The sequence below is a fragment of the Babylonia areolata genome, chromosome 16 (assembly GCF_041734735.1).
Source record: "Babylonia areolata isolate BAREFJ2019XMU chromosome 16, ASM4173473v1, whole genome shotgun sequence".
NCBI classification, from domain to species: domain Eukaryota; kingdom Metazoa; phylum Mollusca; class Gastropoda; order Neogastropoda; family Buccinidae; genus Babylonia; species Babylonia areolata.
This window is the reverse complement of record NC_134891.1, coordinates 14,852,023-14,868,334: the sequence shown is the minus strand read 5'-3', so window position 1 is coordinate 14,868,334 and position 16,312 is coordinate 14,852,023. Positions and strand designations below refer to the sequence as shown.

Genomic DNA, 16,312 nt, shown 5'->3' with positions numbered 1-16,312 from the left:
AGACCACATGTTTACGTTGCTTGCATTAGTACAGAAACAGTTTTCGTTTAATCGTAAGTTGTATGTTGCTTTCATTGATTTCGAAAAGGCATTTGATTCTGTTAATCGTAATCTTCTGTGGCCAGTTCTACTTAGGAATGGTATAAGAGGTAAACTTTACAAATGTGTAAAAAGCATGTATAATGTAGTAAGATCTAGAGTTCGCTGCAGCGCTAAACTGACTGAATTCATTAACTGTACAGCTGGGGTTAGACAGGGGGATGCCTGCAGTCCGATTTTGTTTTCTTTATTCATTAATGAATTAGCAATCCAAGTAATTAATAATGGAAGACATGGGGCTTTGTTTCCGATTGATTCCTTTGAATTATTCATACTTTTGTTAGCTGATGATGTTATTCTGATGTCAGAAACTGTTATAGGGTTACAAACACAGTTGAACAACCTTCACCATGCAGCAGTTTCACTCCAATTAAAAGTTAATATGTTGAAAAGTAATATCATAGTATTTCGTAAGGGTGGCTACTTGAGTAGCAGAGAAAGATGGGTGTATGATGGTAGTTTGATGCCAGTTGTTAATGTTTACAAATATCTGGGCATATTTTTCTCCACACGCTTGAGTTTCGTTGGGGCATGCAAAGATCTAGCAAGCAGAGCCAAAAATGCATTGATTTGTATTATGAAAAAATTGCATATGCTCAATAATGTTTCCTTTGATTTATTTATCAAATTATTTGACACACAAGTGCAGCCTGTTGTGCAATACGGCTCTGAATTGTGAGGCCTAGACAAAGCTGCTGTTCACTGTGAATCAGTCCACACTTTTGCATTAAAGAGATTTTTAGGAGTAGATAGGCAAACGCCAAATGACTTAGTATATGGTGAAACGAATCGATACCCGTTATATCTAGTTTCTGCAGTCAGGTGTATACGTTATTGGTTGAAATTACTACAAATGGAACATAACAGAATACCCCGCAAAGCTTATGATATGCTATATGATTTAGATGCTAGAGGCAGAGTGAACTGGGTAACCAAGATTCGCCATTGTTTGTTTAAATATGGATTTGGATTTGTTTGGTTAAACCAAGGTGTTGGTAGCATCCAGGCGTTTATTGGTGTGTTTCGACAACGTCTGATTGATTGTAGATGGCAGAAGTGGTCTGATCATATTCAGAATAGTGAAAGATTTAGTTTCTATAAGAATTTTTGCAGTGTGTCTGATCTGAAACCTTACTTAGTGTTGAATATGGATAGACATTTAAAATATATGACGACAAGATTTAGGTTAGGTATTACAGAATTAGCGGTCCATCATTACAGATACAGAACATGTAATGACAGTGGTCTGACCTGTCCATTATGTAAAGAATCACAAGAAAATGAGATACACTTTGTTCTTTGCTGTCCAGCTTTAAGGAACATTCGAGAGGAGTTTATTCAGCCTAAATATTATAGTAAACCTATGTTGTTTAAATTGAACTTATGTCATCTACTTCCCTTGAAGTTGTTCGCAAATTTTCACTATTTCTATACAAAGCTTTCAAATTCAGAGAAATGGCTACTTCGTGAAAATGCTGTATGTATTCTTTTGTTTGTTTGTTTTTTTTTGTTTTTTTTTTTATTGTTCTACACATTGAACTGTAATGCAGGCATATTTTTGTTTGAATGTGTTTATTGATGCTCACAGTGTCGTGATGTATTGTTTGCAAAATAATGTTCACATTCCCCTTCATAAGGGGCCTAGGCCAATACATGAATAAACCATCTTGAATCTTGTTGTTTGCCAAAAATCACATTTCAGTCATTGTTATGAATATTTAAATTTTCACTGCCGCCACCTAGTGTATGAAACGGTGTCCTTTATTGCAGTCTTTTCCGACCGAGAAAATAAACTGATAAAACAAACCTTGATTCACGGCTTGCATCGCCACACTCCATTTGGAATTTCCCGCACTTGCGAGTGGGTTTTATTTCTGGCGAAGGTCAATCAATCACTACGCTGTTTGCAGGTGATACAAAATGGCGACCATCTAGAGCACCACATAACAGCGCATCCTAACGACTGAAACTCACGGTCACAATCGACCGCAACAGAACGATGGCAGAAGGGCTGAAATCGCCAGCAACTTTGAGCAGCGTAGACGCTGAGGATACATCGTTTGACGATGTGGAAACAGCCATCACGGGAATAAACATGCTCTTAAATAATGGCTTCGATGAAGCATTTGTTTTGTTCCAGAAATACAAGTAAGTGCATAGTATTATTAATTAAGCCTGGTCACCGAGTAATACGTATTTGTCACAAAGTAATACGTATTTGCTACAAGGCCATTTTCCGTTTGATATACTTTCGATCTGCACTTTGAAAACGAATGCTTTATATAACTTATAACTCATTTCTAAGTACCCAGAAAATCGCAGCACAAAAAATATCTTTAGACATGTTCAGTCTGTGGATTTTTTTCTCTCAAACAGTCAAAGTTACCATGACTTTTTCAAGAGTAACACAGCTAATAATCTGAATGCATCAAAGCGACATATTGCGAAATATCAAACACAGTTTTAAAGTTACATGGTTTTCTCTCATGTTCTGACCAGAAGGATGACTCGTTTCGCCCTCATGTCGATTCGCCCCAGAACCGGCCAGTTCGCCCCCATACCACAGGTTGTTTTGTCCCATTCGCGGTCGTTTCGCCCCCAACCAGTTCATAAAATATGAACGTTTGATTGTGCATTGTTTTCTTTGAATTCGCGGAAGGCATGTGGTGGTAATAAATCCAGCCAAAACAGTGGATGGACCAGATGTTGTAGTATTGAACTGACAAACTAACTTTAGTTTTAACGACAGATAACTGAGACAATGGACTAATTCATTTGGACTGAAATTATAGGTTGTGCACTATCACACGTTGGATTATTGGTTGATAATGTAAACTGCTTCTTTCAATGACAGTTGGTTTAATTCGTGCAAATTTTGTCGAGTTGAAATCAGTGAATGCAATTTTAAGTAATGATTAACTGTGACAATGGACTGATCCATTGGACTGAATTGCAAACTTATGCTTACATGCTTTTTGCATGTAAGATGACTTTGGTGGAGAGATGTTGCAAACTGTGTTCCTCATTGTATGGATTTGTGTTGAGTGCAGCAGTCCTTTGAATCAGAGTGTCTGCTATTGAAAATGTTGCTTTACAATATGCAAGTAAGTAGTCAAGTACATGCATTTTCATTTTGTAATACTGACTTGGCTAAATTACCAAGTGCTGATATCCATTCCTTTGAAACATGTCAAACTTTGACCTGGAAATATTTGTCAATAGTTTGAGTACACTATGCTTATTCATTGTGTAACATTTTGATGTTTTTCATTTTGCAGAGGTAGATGTTAAATATGGAGCAGGCAGCTAGGGGCAAAAAGACAGCAAAGGGGGCATTCTGGCAATGGGACGAACTGGTTATGGGAGAACTGACAAGGGGGCGAAACAACCAGTTACCACTGAATTTTGTTGTAGCAATTGGATGGGTGGAGGTGGGGTTCTGGAGGGCTGATGTGTGGACCACAGGCTTTGTAGGGGTTCAGCCTAGTAAGGAGTTTGTAGATATGCGTTCTTCTTTGATGACCAGTATCTCTTCTTTACTCAGTCTCCCTCAGTTGACTGTTGAATCAGTGGCACCAACATTCCTTTTTCCGCTTCCGTCCGTATCTTAGTGTCATACTCAACCGGTCTTCTTCCTATGTATCAGCGGCATGTTGCAAATACATACACACACACACACACACACACACACACACACACACACACACACAGAGGCACACACACACACACACACACACACAGATATATAATATATATATATATATATATATATATATATATGCAAATTGTGTTACTTTCAAATTTGCAGAATTGAATCCATTTGTCATTTCCTGACTGAAGATGCAACCCAAACTCTCCTCTGTGTCTTTGTGCTGTCCCACCTGGATTATTGTAATTCCCTACTTGTTGGTTCACCCTGCTACCTCATTGTTGGGTTTTGGAAAGTCCAGAACCACAATGCTTGTCTTGTTTTTCGTTCCTCTAAATTTTATCATGTCTCTCCTCTCTTTCATGCTTTTCGCTGGCTCCCAGTACAAGAAAGAATTATTTGCGAAGTCATTTCTCTTTGTTTCAAGTCCATTGAGGCTACTGGTCCACAGTATTTTTCTGATCTCATTTATCCTTACATACCCTCACACCTACTCTGCTCTTCTTCTGACACCTGCCTGCTTAGGACCCCCCCCCCCCCCCCCCACCCCCCTGTTGAGCTAAAACGTATGGCCAATGCAGTTTTTCATACCAAGCTCCCATTCTTTGGAATCAACTCCTTCAGCCTCTCCATTACTCATCTTCGCTGCCGTCTTTCAAATCTAGTCTGAAGACCCACCTTTTCCCCTCCTGAATAACTCTTAAAAGCTTATCCCTTTCCAGTATGAACTAAAATGACTATAGGTAATATTACATTATTAGTAAGTGAGTGAGTTTGAGAGTTTCAGAATTTAAAATAGGTTGTATTTTTGACTGTGTACTATTTATGATTGTGTCCTGTGACTTGTGTGTGTGCGTGCGTGTGTGCTTTTGTGTGTTTGGGTGTGTGTGTGTTGGGGTGCGGGGGGAATGAATAATTTAATCATGTTTGGTATTTTGTGTTCAATTTTTCCTTTTTAATATTTACATCTGTGTTCTATTTGTAAACACCTAGGCCTTATTTGCAGGATTAGGTGTAAATACTCATAATCATAATAATGATAATTACAAGATCAGTGAATTTAGATGACAGTTCAACCTTCATGGGACAACAAAATATGCTTACAGGTGGAGCATGTTTTGTTACCCTTCATTATTGAAAGAAAAAAAATGTTGAAAGATATAAGTTTGATATTTGGTTGTGTTCAAAGTTTAAGCCAGAGTGGGTTGGATTTGTGCGTACACATCATGATTGTAACACTCATTTGGCACTGGCGGTTCCAACCTAAGTGCTTTTTTTTTTTTTTTTTTTTTTTTCTGCCCCATCATCTGCACCGTTTCAGTGGCATTACTCCCACGCCGCTCATTTAGATTCCCCCATACATGGCCACACCCGGGTTCGTCCGTCACAGTTCCAGTGTTGGCAGTCCGCAGGGAACCATCAATGTTAGGTCGCCAGTCACTGCTGAGCCACTTCGGTGGTGTTCAGTGGTGCACCACCTACGAAGCCCTCTACTAATGACAATAATGGCTTAGTCGTGGAGCCAGACAGAGTGAGCGTCCCCCCCAGAGTGGAGACCGCCACCACATCCCCCAAACAACAGCTCCTCACGAGTCTGCCAACACCGAAGACATTGACAGGACTCACCCCAAGCACAGAAGTGGAGGGGTATCGAAACTGAGGTCACCATGAGAGCAGGGCATGAAAGGCCACAGACTTTGAGACTGTTTTGTTTATATTGATGATGATGAAGGAGGAGGAGGATGACTATGATGATGATGTTGCTATGGAGGTCCATTTTGGTTTGGGACTGCGTGACAAGGCTGTACTCTACGCTTCCTGTCATAATGATATCCCGGTATTAACCAGGCCCGAGAGATACAAACGCTTGCAGTGTTGGTCAGGTAATTAGAGCGACACACCCAAAGGCGCATCCTTGAAGTGGATGACACTCGACTGTGTGGTCCCAATCTCCCCATTTAAGCCCACAACACACTCAACTCTGGGTAGGAGCCGGCCACAGGCCGAAAAACCCACCTCCGCAGGGATTCAAACCCGCATCCTCCCAACCGTCAGTCCGCGATGCTAACCACTTCGTCGTGACGGCTGGTGATGTTTTGATTTTTATGAATGTGTTCTTTATGAGTATCAGTTTGACTGACCTATTATTGACCTGAACAAGTTAAAATGAAACATGACTAATGTGATGTCAGAGATGTAGACTGGAGTTCAGCATTTGTTTTTCTTTGCACAGAGATGAGAGTCCATTGATGCATTCTGGGTACAGTTTTGTCTTCTTCATGGTAAGTATGTGTGCATAGTGTCACAATTGTGAACTGTCTGATTGTTAACATGAAAGATGTAGCCAGATCTCTGTTTCCCGCTGCCTCTCTCTCCCTCTGTCTCTATGTCTCTCTTTCTTTTACTTTTTTCCTACCCCCCTCTCTCTGTTATTGACTAACACAAGTGGCAGAGGAACCATGTAACTTAAGAGAAAAAAACTCTGCTTCAGTACATATGTCATATTTTGAACAAATAATTTACTAAATTAGTACTGAAACAGCCCTGTGGGTTGGGCACCGATAGAATAGACCCACTGCCCTGCCATGCATGTCGTAAGAGGCGACTAAGGCAGGAACACCTCGCCCGGAGGATAAAGGGGTTTGCGTAGGGTTAACTACCCTGCCTGTAAAAAAGACCAGTTACAGAAGCATCGACGACAAAGAACCAAAACATTCACCTGGGCAAGGAAGGGTCTCCATCCCGGAGACTTATGACGCGGTGCAGTGAAAGCCGAAAGGAAGCTGCAAGGCTGACTCCCCTTCTGACACTCAGGACAACAATGCGAGTAGCCACATGGAACATCAGGATGATATATGAAGCAGGAAGAACCATCCAAGTAGCGAGAGAGATGAAAAACTACAAGATCGGAGTGCTAGGATTGAGTGAGACAAGGTGGCTACAGTCAGGACAGATGAGACTTTCATCTGGAGAGCAACTGCTGTATTCAGGACACACAGAGGATGGAGCCCCCCACACTGAGGGTGTGGCCCTGATGCTGGCACCGGAGGCACAGGGGGCACTCATCGGCTGGGAACCTGTCATCTCCCGCATCATCACAGCCAAGTTTACCACCAAGAAGAATGACATCAGGCTGAACATCATCCAGTGCTATGCTCCCACTAATGATGCGGAAGAAGAGAAGAAAGATGACTTCTACCAACAACTACAGACAGTGATAGACAGAAGAGGAGCCAAAGACATAACCCTATGGGAGATTTCAACGCTAAGATCGGAAGGGACAACACTGGCTACGAGGACACCATGGGGACACACGGACTGGGACAGATGAATGAGAATGGTGAGCGCTTTGCAGACCTGTACGCCCTGAACCAGCTGGTGATAGGAGGAAGTATCTTCCCACACAAGCGCATCCACAAGGCCACATGGAGATCCCCGAACCACGTCACGGAGAACCAGATCGACCACATCTGCATTAGCCGCAAGTTCAGGAGATCATGGCAGGATGTACGAGTGATGAGAGGAGCTGATGTGTCATCAGACCACCACCTTCTTACGACGACAGTGAGACTTCGCCTCAAGAGATTCACCAACGCCAACGACACACGGACAAGGTACAATGTTGGACTGCTCAGAAACAAAGACACACAAGCAGCATTCCAGACCAGCCTTTCCAACAGGTTCCAGCCACTACAAGAGCTGATAGAAGACGGTGAGATGGACATCGAGACACAGTGGGAACACAGCAAGAAGCTCTGGCACGACACATGTGAAGAGGTCCTTGGCAAGAAGAAAACTCAGCACAAGGAATGGATCTCTGCCAACACCATCCACAAGCTGGAAACAAGGAAAGAGAAGAAAACTTCGCTGAACGCGAGCAGAACAAGAGCAACTAAGGCAAAGGCACAGGAAGAGTACACAGCAGCGGACAGAGATGTAAAGAGGAGCATCAAGAAGGACAAGAGGGACTACATCGACGACCTGGCCAGTCAAGCAGAGGCAGCAGCCGGACAAGGGAACGTGAAGGACCTGTACCTGGTGACCAAGAAGTTGACAGGCAAGTTCCAGCAGACCGACAAGCCAGTGAAGGATAAGAACGGGAACCCACTGACAACAACCGAGGAGCAGCTGGAACGATGGGCAGAACACTTCAGGGAGCTGCTGAACTGCCCCGCCCCTGATGCACCACCAGACATTCCACCTGCAGAGACAGAACTGCCCATCAGCTGCGACAAACCCTCAAAGGTAGAGATCAAGAAGGCCATCATGTCTCTGAGAAATGGGAAGGCTGCAGGGCCGGACGAGATACCAGCAGAAGCCATCAAAGCAGACACGGAAATAGCTGTCAATATGCTATACAGCCTCTTCAGCAAGATCTGGGAGAAGGAGGAGGTACCGGCCCAGTGGAAAGAAGGAATCATCATCAAGCTGCTGAAGAAAGGAGACCTCAGGGACTGCAGCAACTACCGAGGGATCATGCTCCTGTCAACGCCAGGCAAGGTTCTCAACAGAGTTCTACTGGAAGGGATGAAAGAGGCCATCGACCCCAAGCTCCGAGACCAGCAGGCAGGCTTCCGGCTGAACAAATCCTGTGCCGACCAGATCGCCAACCTGCGCATCATCGTGGAGCAGTCGCTGGAGTGGAACTCCCCCCTCTACATCAACTTCATAGATTATGAGAAGGCCTTCAACAGTGTGGACAGAGAGACGCTGTGGAAGCTGCTGAGGCACTACGGAGTCCCAGAGAAGATCATCTCCCTCATCCGTTGCACCTACCAGGACATGAGCTGCAGGATTGCCCACGCAGGCCAGCTGTCCGAAAGTTTTGAGGTGAAGACCGGAGTTCGTCAAGGGTGCCTGCTGTCACCGTTCCTCTTCCTCCTGGTCATCGACTGGATCATGAAGACCACTACAACAGGCAGGAACAACAGTATACAGTGGACACTCTGGACACAGCTGGACGATCTCGACTTCGCTGACGACCTGGCGCTCCTGTCACACAACCACAGCCAGATGCAGGACAAGACCACTCGCCTGGAGACCACGTCAGCCAGGACAGGGCTCAAGATCAACAAGAGGAAGACCGAGCTGATGAAGATCAATACCACTGCCAACACTCCAGTCACAGTCGGTGGAGAGCCCATCAGGGAGGTGGAGTCTTTCGTCTACTTGGGAAGCGTGGTTGACCGACAGGGAGGCACGGACCGAGATGTCACAGCTAGAATCAGCAAGGCAAGAACAGCTTTCATCATGCTCAAGAACATCTGGGCATCTGGAGCAATCAGTATGAAAACCAAACTCCGCATCTTCAACTCCAATGTGAAGTCAATTCTGCTCTATGGATGCGAGACATGGCGGACAACACAGACAATGCAGCAGAAAATTCAGACATTCTTCAACACCTGTCTGAGGCGCATCTACAAGATCCGATGGCAGGAGAAGATCCGAAACGAAGATCTGTGGGAGCGAGCGGGACAGGAACCAGTGGCCAAGCAGATATTGCAGAGGAAGTGGGGCTGGATCGGACACACCCTCAGGAAGCCAGCATCCAGCATCACACGCCAAGCCCTGACCTGGAACCCGCAGGGAAAGAGGAAGAGAGGCCGGCCTCGAAACAGCTGGAGGCGAGATCCCGAGGCAGAGCTGAAGCAGCAAGGGACCAACTGGACTGGAATGGCCAGAACAGCCCAGAACAGAGTGCGATGGCGAGGGGTCGTCGATGGCCTATGCTCCACCAGGAGCGATGGGCAAAATGAATGAATGAGTACTGAAATAGTATACATTTTATTACTTGAAACATGTGGTAGGGAAATTTGTCAGCCATCTGTCATTTCTCTGGTTTTGTTGTTGTTGTAGTTTTTTTTTGTGGAGCGATTGCATGACTGCATATGTGAGTGTGTGTGTGTTTGTGTGTACATTGTGCAAATTCCAAAATGAGCTGTATGTGATTCAAAGGCAAGAGAACATACTCCACATTATTGCTTAACTGAATAACTTTGTGTCATATGCCTATGGGTAAGGTTGAGTTTGGGGAGGTTGGGAAAAGTACAGTGTTGCACAAGCATAAATGTGTACATGTACTTTGAAGGGTCTGAGTAAGTTGATTGATCTTGAGCATTGTTAGGTAAGATAGTGTTTTTGACCCAGTCTTTTGATAGGGCTTTATCAGTTAAAGGTCTTGTACACACTGACATTTTTATTCATAAGCATTCTTACACATGATAAGTTGTTCTGTATTTGATTTTTTCTTCTCCCTTTTCCTTTTTTTGCATACATGTGAGTGTATATGTATGCTCTGTGTGTGTGTGTGTGTGTGTGTGCACGCGTTTGAAAAAAAGGGGAATGTACAAAGAAAGGATTAATTAGAAAAGTGCTGTCAACATCCTCTAGATAATAATGACACAGATTAACAAATTCAAAAGAAAATAAATTCTATAAAAGTATAATATATGTAGCTGAAGTGACACTACAGGAACAGTCAAGACAAACTTTCTAACATGGATTCAGCAGTTCACTGAGTGAGGGAGGTGTGTGTGTTTGTGTGTGTGCGTGTGCGTGTGCATGCATGTATGTGGTGATGGGTGTATGTATTTGTGCATGTTTACATATATAATAATTATGTGTGAATGTGTGTGTGTGTGAAATTCAGAGAGATCTAAAGCCAGGTGAAGACCTTGATACGAAATTGTTATTTTACACTGTGAATAAACGAACTATGAAAAGAAGTAGATCAATCAAAGGAAGATACCAACTGGGTTATTTATCATTCAGAAATTTTGTGGAGAAGTTAACAATTGTTTAACTTTAAGGTATGCTAAACTTATAACCTGAAGGATGCCTTGGAAACAGGATAATTTAGGGTATAGGTATGCCTAATTGTGAACAGCATTTAATTACGAATGGTTCGTGTACCACCTCACTTCGAAGCGTTCTCACTACATGTATTTCACAAGTTAACATCTGCTTTGACCTCATTCTGATACCTTGACTCCCATGAGTTCATTCCCTTAAATTTCATACTTGAAAGTATGATGGAAAATTCTGAAGTATATTTCAGACACAATTAACATTTTCTTGACTTGTAGTAGTAAATCTGAAATGCATAGTCAGTTGTGAACTTCGTCGCATCAACTCTATCCATTGGTATCTTTCCGTTGCAACTATAATTCTCTTCTCATAGGCTGTCCACATCTTCTTCAGCAAATTCAGAAACTTCAAAACAATGCTGCCCATCTGACTCACAGAGTCCCAAGTACTGATCACATTTCGCCCCACCTCTGCACTCTACATTGGCTCCCCATTGAAGCGAAAATTAAATACAGTTACATGTCTCTGCTACTCTGCTTTCCACTCCGCAGGACCTACATGTCATTCTGACCTTATCAGTGTTTACACTCCCTCAAGAAACCTCTGCTCTTCCTCTGACTGTTACCCTTTGAAACTTCCTCGTGTCAGTACAAGAACCTTTGGTGAACATTTTTTCTTCTTTGCTGCTCTTCACATCTGGAACAACCTCCCTCATCATATCCGTGCATCTGATTCTATCTCTGCTTTTTGCTTGTCACTAAAAACTCACCTTTTTAAAACCGATCTGTAAGCACTCTCAGCTTCCTTTTTCTCCAACACCACCCATGTCAGCTCACTTTGGATGCATGAAGAGTGGGAAAGGGAGAGTGGGGAGGAGGGTGGGAGGAAGGTTTTGAGAAAGTGGTCATGAATGATTTTATGTAATTTGTAATATTTTTATTTCATGTAATTGTAAAGCGCCCTGAGCTCTGAGAGAGAAAAGGCGCTATATAAATCATTAAATGTACATTATTATTATTATTATTATTATTATTATATAAACAGTACTGGAATGTTGCCTGCTTATAAGTGATGTCATTCAACATCACAGTAGCACAAGTATATGCCCATATATTGAATTGAAGAATTTGTACACCCAACATAAAAAAGGACAAGTTTGACAACAAAAAATGTATCCTCCTCATTCAGGCTGACTGGAATGCCAAGAAAACTGGAGGAATTTCTGCAGCCCCTACTGTAACACCAATGATAGGGTAGTGCGCCTGCCATAATTCACAAATGAAAATGGTTTGGTTCTTGCTAACACTCATGAGCATACAGAGTAAAAAAAAAAATTGACATTGGCATGTGCGGCAAAAAAGTATGTTTCCACCTCCACAGAATGGCATCCATAAAGAAAGCAAAATACAGCTAGAAATAGCATGCCTTTCATTAGATTATACCTGTAGAAGAAATTAAAACAGGCTATAAGTTTATAAAAACAAATCACAAATCGTGTAGACATGTAAGTGAACCACTGTTCCAACAATGTGAAATGTGGGTTTAGTCAATATAAGAAGTCAGTCACATTCTCAGAAACTGAGCAGGCAAGCTTTTGGACAGTTAGGAGCTTTTCCAAGTTAGAGGATGAAGTTCTTTGATGACATTCACTCTGTCTTAGTTGCATGTGGGCCAGTTAAAGTGTCTGCTGTACATCCCACTTGTTTCCTGTTTAAACAAGTCAACCATCTGATTCAGTGACAAAAAGTGTTCAAGGTTAAAGCATGTGTTTCATGTCCAGTGCACTTTCAACCCTGCGTTTCATGAAAATCTTGGAGCATTGGCGGTTGTCTATTTCCAGGGTATGCATTTAAAAAAACAGTTCACTAACGTCCAACTGCCACACTCACTTCCACCCCCTCTGACTGGCATTCAACCTATTGTCTTATATCACTCCTCTCCCTCTCCTCCTTCTCTTCCAGCACTGGCTGCACATATTCTGCCAGTCATTGTCACCTGCTCAAAGATGCTGTCTGATTGGATAGATGGACTGAACTTGCATCAGATGGGCTGCCATTTCATCACTGTCATTGTCATTCACTTTCATGTTAAAACCAATCATCAGACAAGAGAGATCCTTCTCCATTGTTATAGCTGTCCGCCTCACAAACATAGCTTTCACAGTTGTGTCAATCCACTGACTTCGGTCACTTTCTTTACTGGACAAAGTTTTCAGTGCCTTTTTTTTGTGTGCACATGATGGAACCCCTATTCCATGCGCGTTCCATGTGGTCCATTTAGCAAAGCGTTATCGAGAAGAAAGGGGTCTTCTACCTGACGTATGCTCATTTAGATAGTATTTTTTATAATCCAGATACTTCAAACTAGCCGTTCAGAGTCTGCAGGACGTCAGTGGATGTCTTAAAAACACTGTGGCAACACTTTTTGCAGGACGTCAGTTGACGTCTTATAGGCTCCCAACTGGTTAATGTGAAAGACCATTTGACCTTTGGTTGCTGCCTTTGAAAGATATTTCGTATCAGTAGCATGGTGCATTAGTGCTTTTCACAAAGTCTGTCTGACACCACATAAGTTTGGTTCTCTCATTTTCCGTTGCCTCAATCCACAAGTTCTTACAAAGTTCTGATGCTTGAAACATCCATAAAATGAGGAGACCCAAACACATTTCACTCTTGTTTTTGCTCCATTGGCTTCTTGTGTAATTAAAGATAACTCAGAAGCACTCTTTTTTGCTTTGTTGTATTTAAAAAAAACAACAACCACCCTTTTCTTCTGTGACTGCCTTCACCAGTACAACCCGTTGTACTGTCTCCAATCAGCAGCCAGCTCACTGCACTTTCATGTTCCCAGATTAAAAATTTATATAAAATAGTCCATTGTTGGTTGCTGCTCTTTCTCTATCTGGACTTTAAAAAAAATTTTTTAATGAACCTTTTTTAAAATTTCATTTCAGACAACGAAACCGAACATTGACACATGACCAGAAAAACAACAACAACAAAAAACAACAAAATGGATAAACATCATCATTTCCTTAGACTGAGTATATCATTCAATTATCCATACAAATACATACAAACTCACACACATGCACACATACGTACATACGTACACATATAAGCACAAACACACACTGCCACAAGCACACAAATCCACAGACATGCACACAAACATATCGGCACCTGTATACACGCACCTTCATCCACCGATGTCTGCATGTAATGTATACATTAAACGTCATAGAACACAGCACCCATACCTGATAGTATGTTCAAATAATCAATGCTGTCCTTTTGTGGGTTTTTTTTTCCTTCTGTATTCCACTCATGCCCCTAGAAATACTATGCAGCGATATGTATATATTGAACGAGTGATAAGTGTATATAATCAGATTTTTTCCTCCTTTCCTCAGTCCCCACTCGTCCCAGCCAATATTGCCAGTATTCACTGGAAAGAAGAAAAAAAAATGAAAGAAAGGAAAAGAGTGCGTATATAAGAAGAAAGTGCAGTGATTTTAACATCATCTTTAAATGTTGATCAAATACTTGTATGGAAACCAGTTTATCGAGAATGCATTAAAAGACATATTCACAAGTGAAATATGTTTTTCAGTTTCATATTCATGTTTCAGATATTTTCTGAAATGATTAAGCTGTGGAACTGTGTTACTGACTTTGCATTTGTAGATAAAGAATTTGGCATGGACTATAATCATGTCAAGAGTTCCATCAGACCTGAATTCGCAATCGTGTCGAAATATAATGATTCTTTCATTGAATTTTAAGAATTTTGCATTTTCAGATTTATCATTGATATGTCTTTCAAGCGCATTCCAGAACACATGTGTAAATTCGCATTCCCAGAATATATGGTATATATTTTCACGATCTTTTCTACAAAAAGTACAACTATCTTCACTAACTATGCCCATATGTTTCAAGACAGTATTAGTTGCTAATATTCTATGTATAATTCTAATTTGAAACCACCGAAGTTTGATTTCACTGATTTGACGTATTTTCCTAAATGTAATATCCCATTTGATTTGTGTATCAAGTTTATTTTCCCATTTACTGCAACAATTTGGGTTTATCCTATCATGCGTTAAAATATCATAGTATACGCGTGCACCCTTAGAAACTGAAAATATTGCTTCAAAAGTTTTATGGCTGTTTAAAGATCGATTAGTTTGAGCAAGAATTCTACATTTCCTCATGTAACACTTCACTGCTTGTATGTATCCAGTATATGTAACATAGTCAGTATGTAACTTGTATTTATGTTTAAATTCTTCAAATGATAGAAACATACCATCATCATTAAGCAAGTCTGAAATAAAACACACTCCTTGGTCAATCCATTTCTTACAGAACACAGTTTTCCTTCCAATTTTTATATTATCATTATAGAATAGAGGTTCTGCATTCATTTCTTCGTATTTTTCTATGTGAATTTTCTTTCCGAATTCCCTATATCCTTGCAAGACATCATTCCAAAATTTGTTTTGATGAGTGTGTTTATCAGCAGGAAGGTTTGGGCCAAGTTTTTCAAGCCGAGTCAAGCTAGGATTTATTGTAACATTGAGTTTTTTCCATTTATGGTCGCTTGTCTTTAGTCTTCGTATCCAAATCAACTTGAGTGCATTAATGTAGTTTTTAATGTTTGGCACACCAAGCCCTCCATGAACAATTCCTTTAACAACAGTGTTTCTACTAATTCTATCTTGTTTCTTATTCCATACAAACTGAAACACTGTTTTCTGAATCATGTCTATCATGGTGTCAGGAGGATTTGGCAACAATATCCACAAGTGGACGATTTTGGACAAAATCAAAAATTTAAGCACTGCAACTCTTCCTAGGGGGGTAATCTGTCGTTTTAACCATATTTCATACAAAGTGTTGATTTCTGCAAATTTACATTTCAGATTAATTTCCTCGTTGTGTTCTAAATGGTTTGTGAACTAAATGCCAAGTATTTTGAACTGAGGGGGGATTCCATTTAATGTTTAAATGAGGCAGATAACGTTTTGAACAGTTCCTTAGTTTTCCCAGCCATATAGCATTTGTTTTAGTAGCATTCAGAAAGAGACCAGATTTTTTCCCATATGTATTAACAGTATTCATCGCTTCCACGAAAGTATTTTCATTATCATGTAATAAGAGTTCAGTGTCGTCAGCATATTGCAATATCTTATATTCATAATCCCCAATTCTAATTCCTTGTATATTATCATTTTCCCTTATCATAACAGCAAGGATTTCGACACATAAAATAAATAAATAAGGAGATAATAGGTCACCCTGTCTACAGCCTCTAGAAATAGGAAACCACTGTGACATATGACCATTAACAGAGACAGACGACTTAATGTTATCATAGAACACTGAAATCCATCTACAAAAGTCTTCATCAAAGCCAAATGCATGAAGGACTTTGAACATAAAACTCCAGTCAACAGAGTCAAAGGCCTTTTCAAAATCAAGGCACAGAAGCAGACCAGGTAATCTTTCCCGATTTAAATAGTTAATAATATCATAGATTAGATGGACATTGTCTCTTCTTCTTCTTCTTCTTCTTCTGCGTTCACTCGTATGCACACGAGTGGGCTTTTACGTGTATGACCGTTTTTACCCCGCCATGTAGGCAGCCATACTCCGTTTTCGGGGGTGTGCATGCTGGGTATGTTCTTGTTTCCATAACCCACCGAACGCTGACATGGATTACAGGATCTTTAACGTGCGTATTTGATCTTCT

At 41.3% G+C, this 16,312-nt stretch overlaps 1 protein-coding gene across 1 annotated transcript in view; it reads left to right on the top strand.

The window, feature by feature from the left end:
- Window positions 1–1,911: 1,911 nt before the first annotated feature.
- LOC143291185 (tetratricopeptide repeat protein 39C-like) overlaps window positions 1,912–16,312 on the top strand; it is an 88,323-nt gene continuing 73,922 nt past the window's right edge. The window contains 2 exon segments of the mRNA XM_076600910.1: window positions 1,912–2,247; window positions 5,982–6,030. Coding sequence (XP_076457025.1) covers window positions 2,099–2,247; window positions 5,982–6,030 — 198 coding nt within the window. The 5' untranslated portion in view covers window positions 1,912–2,098.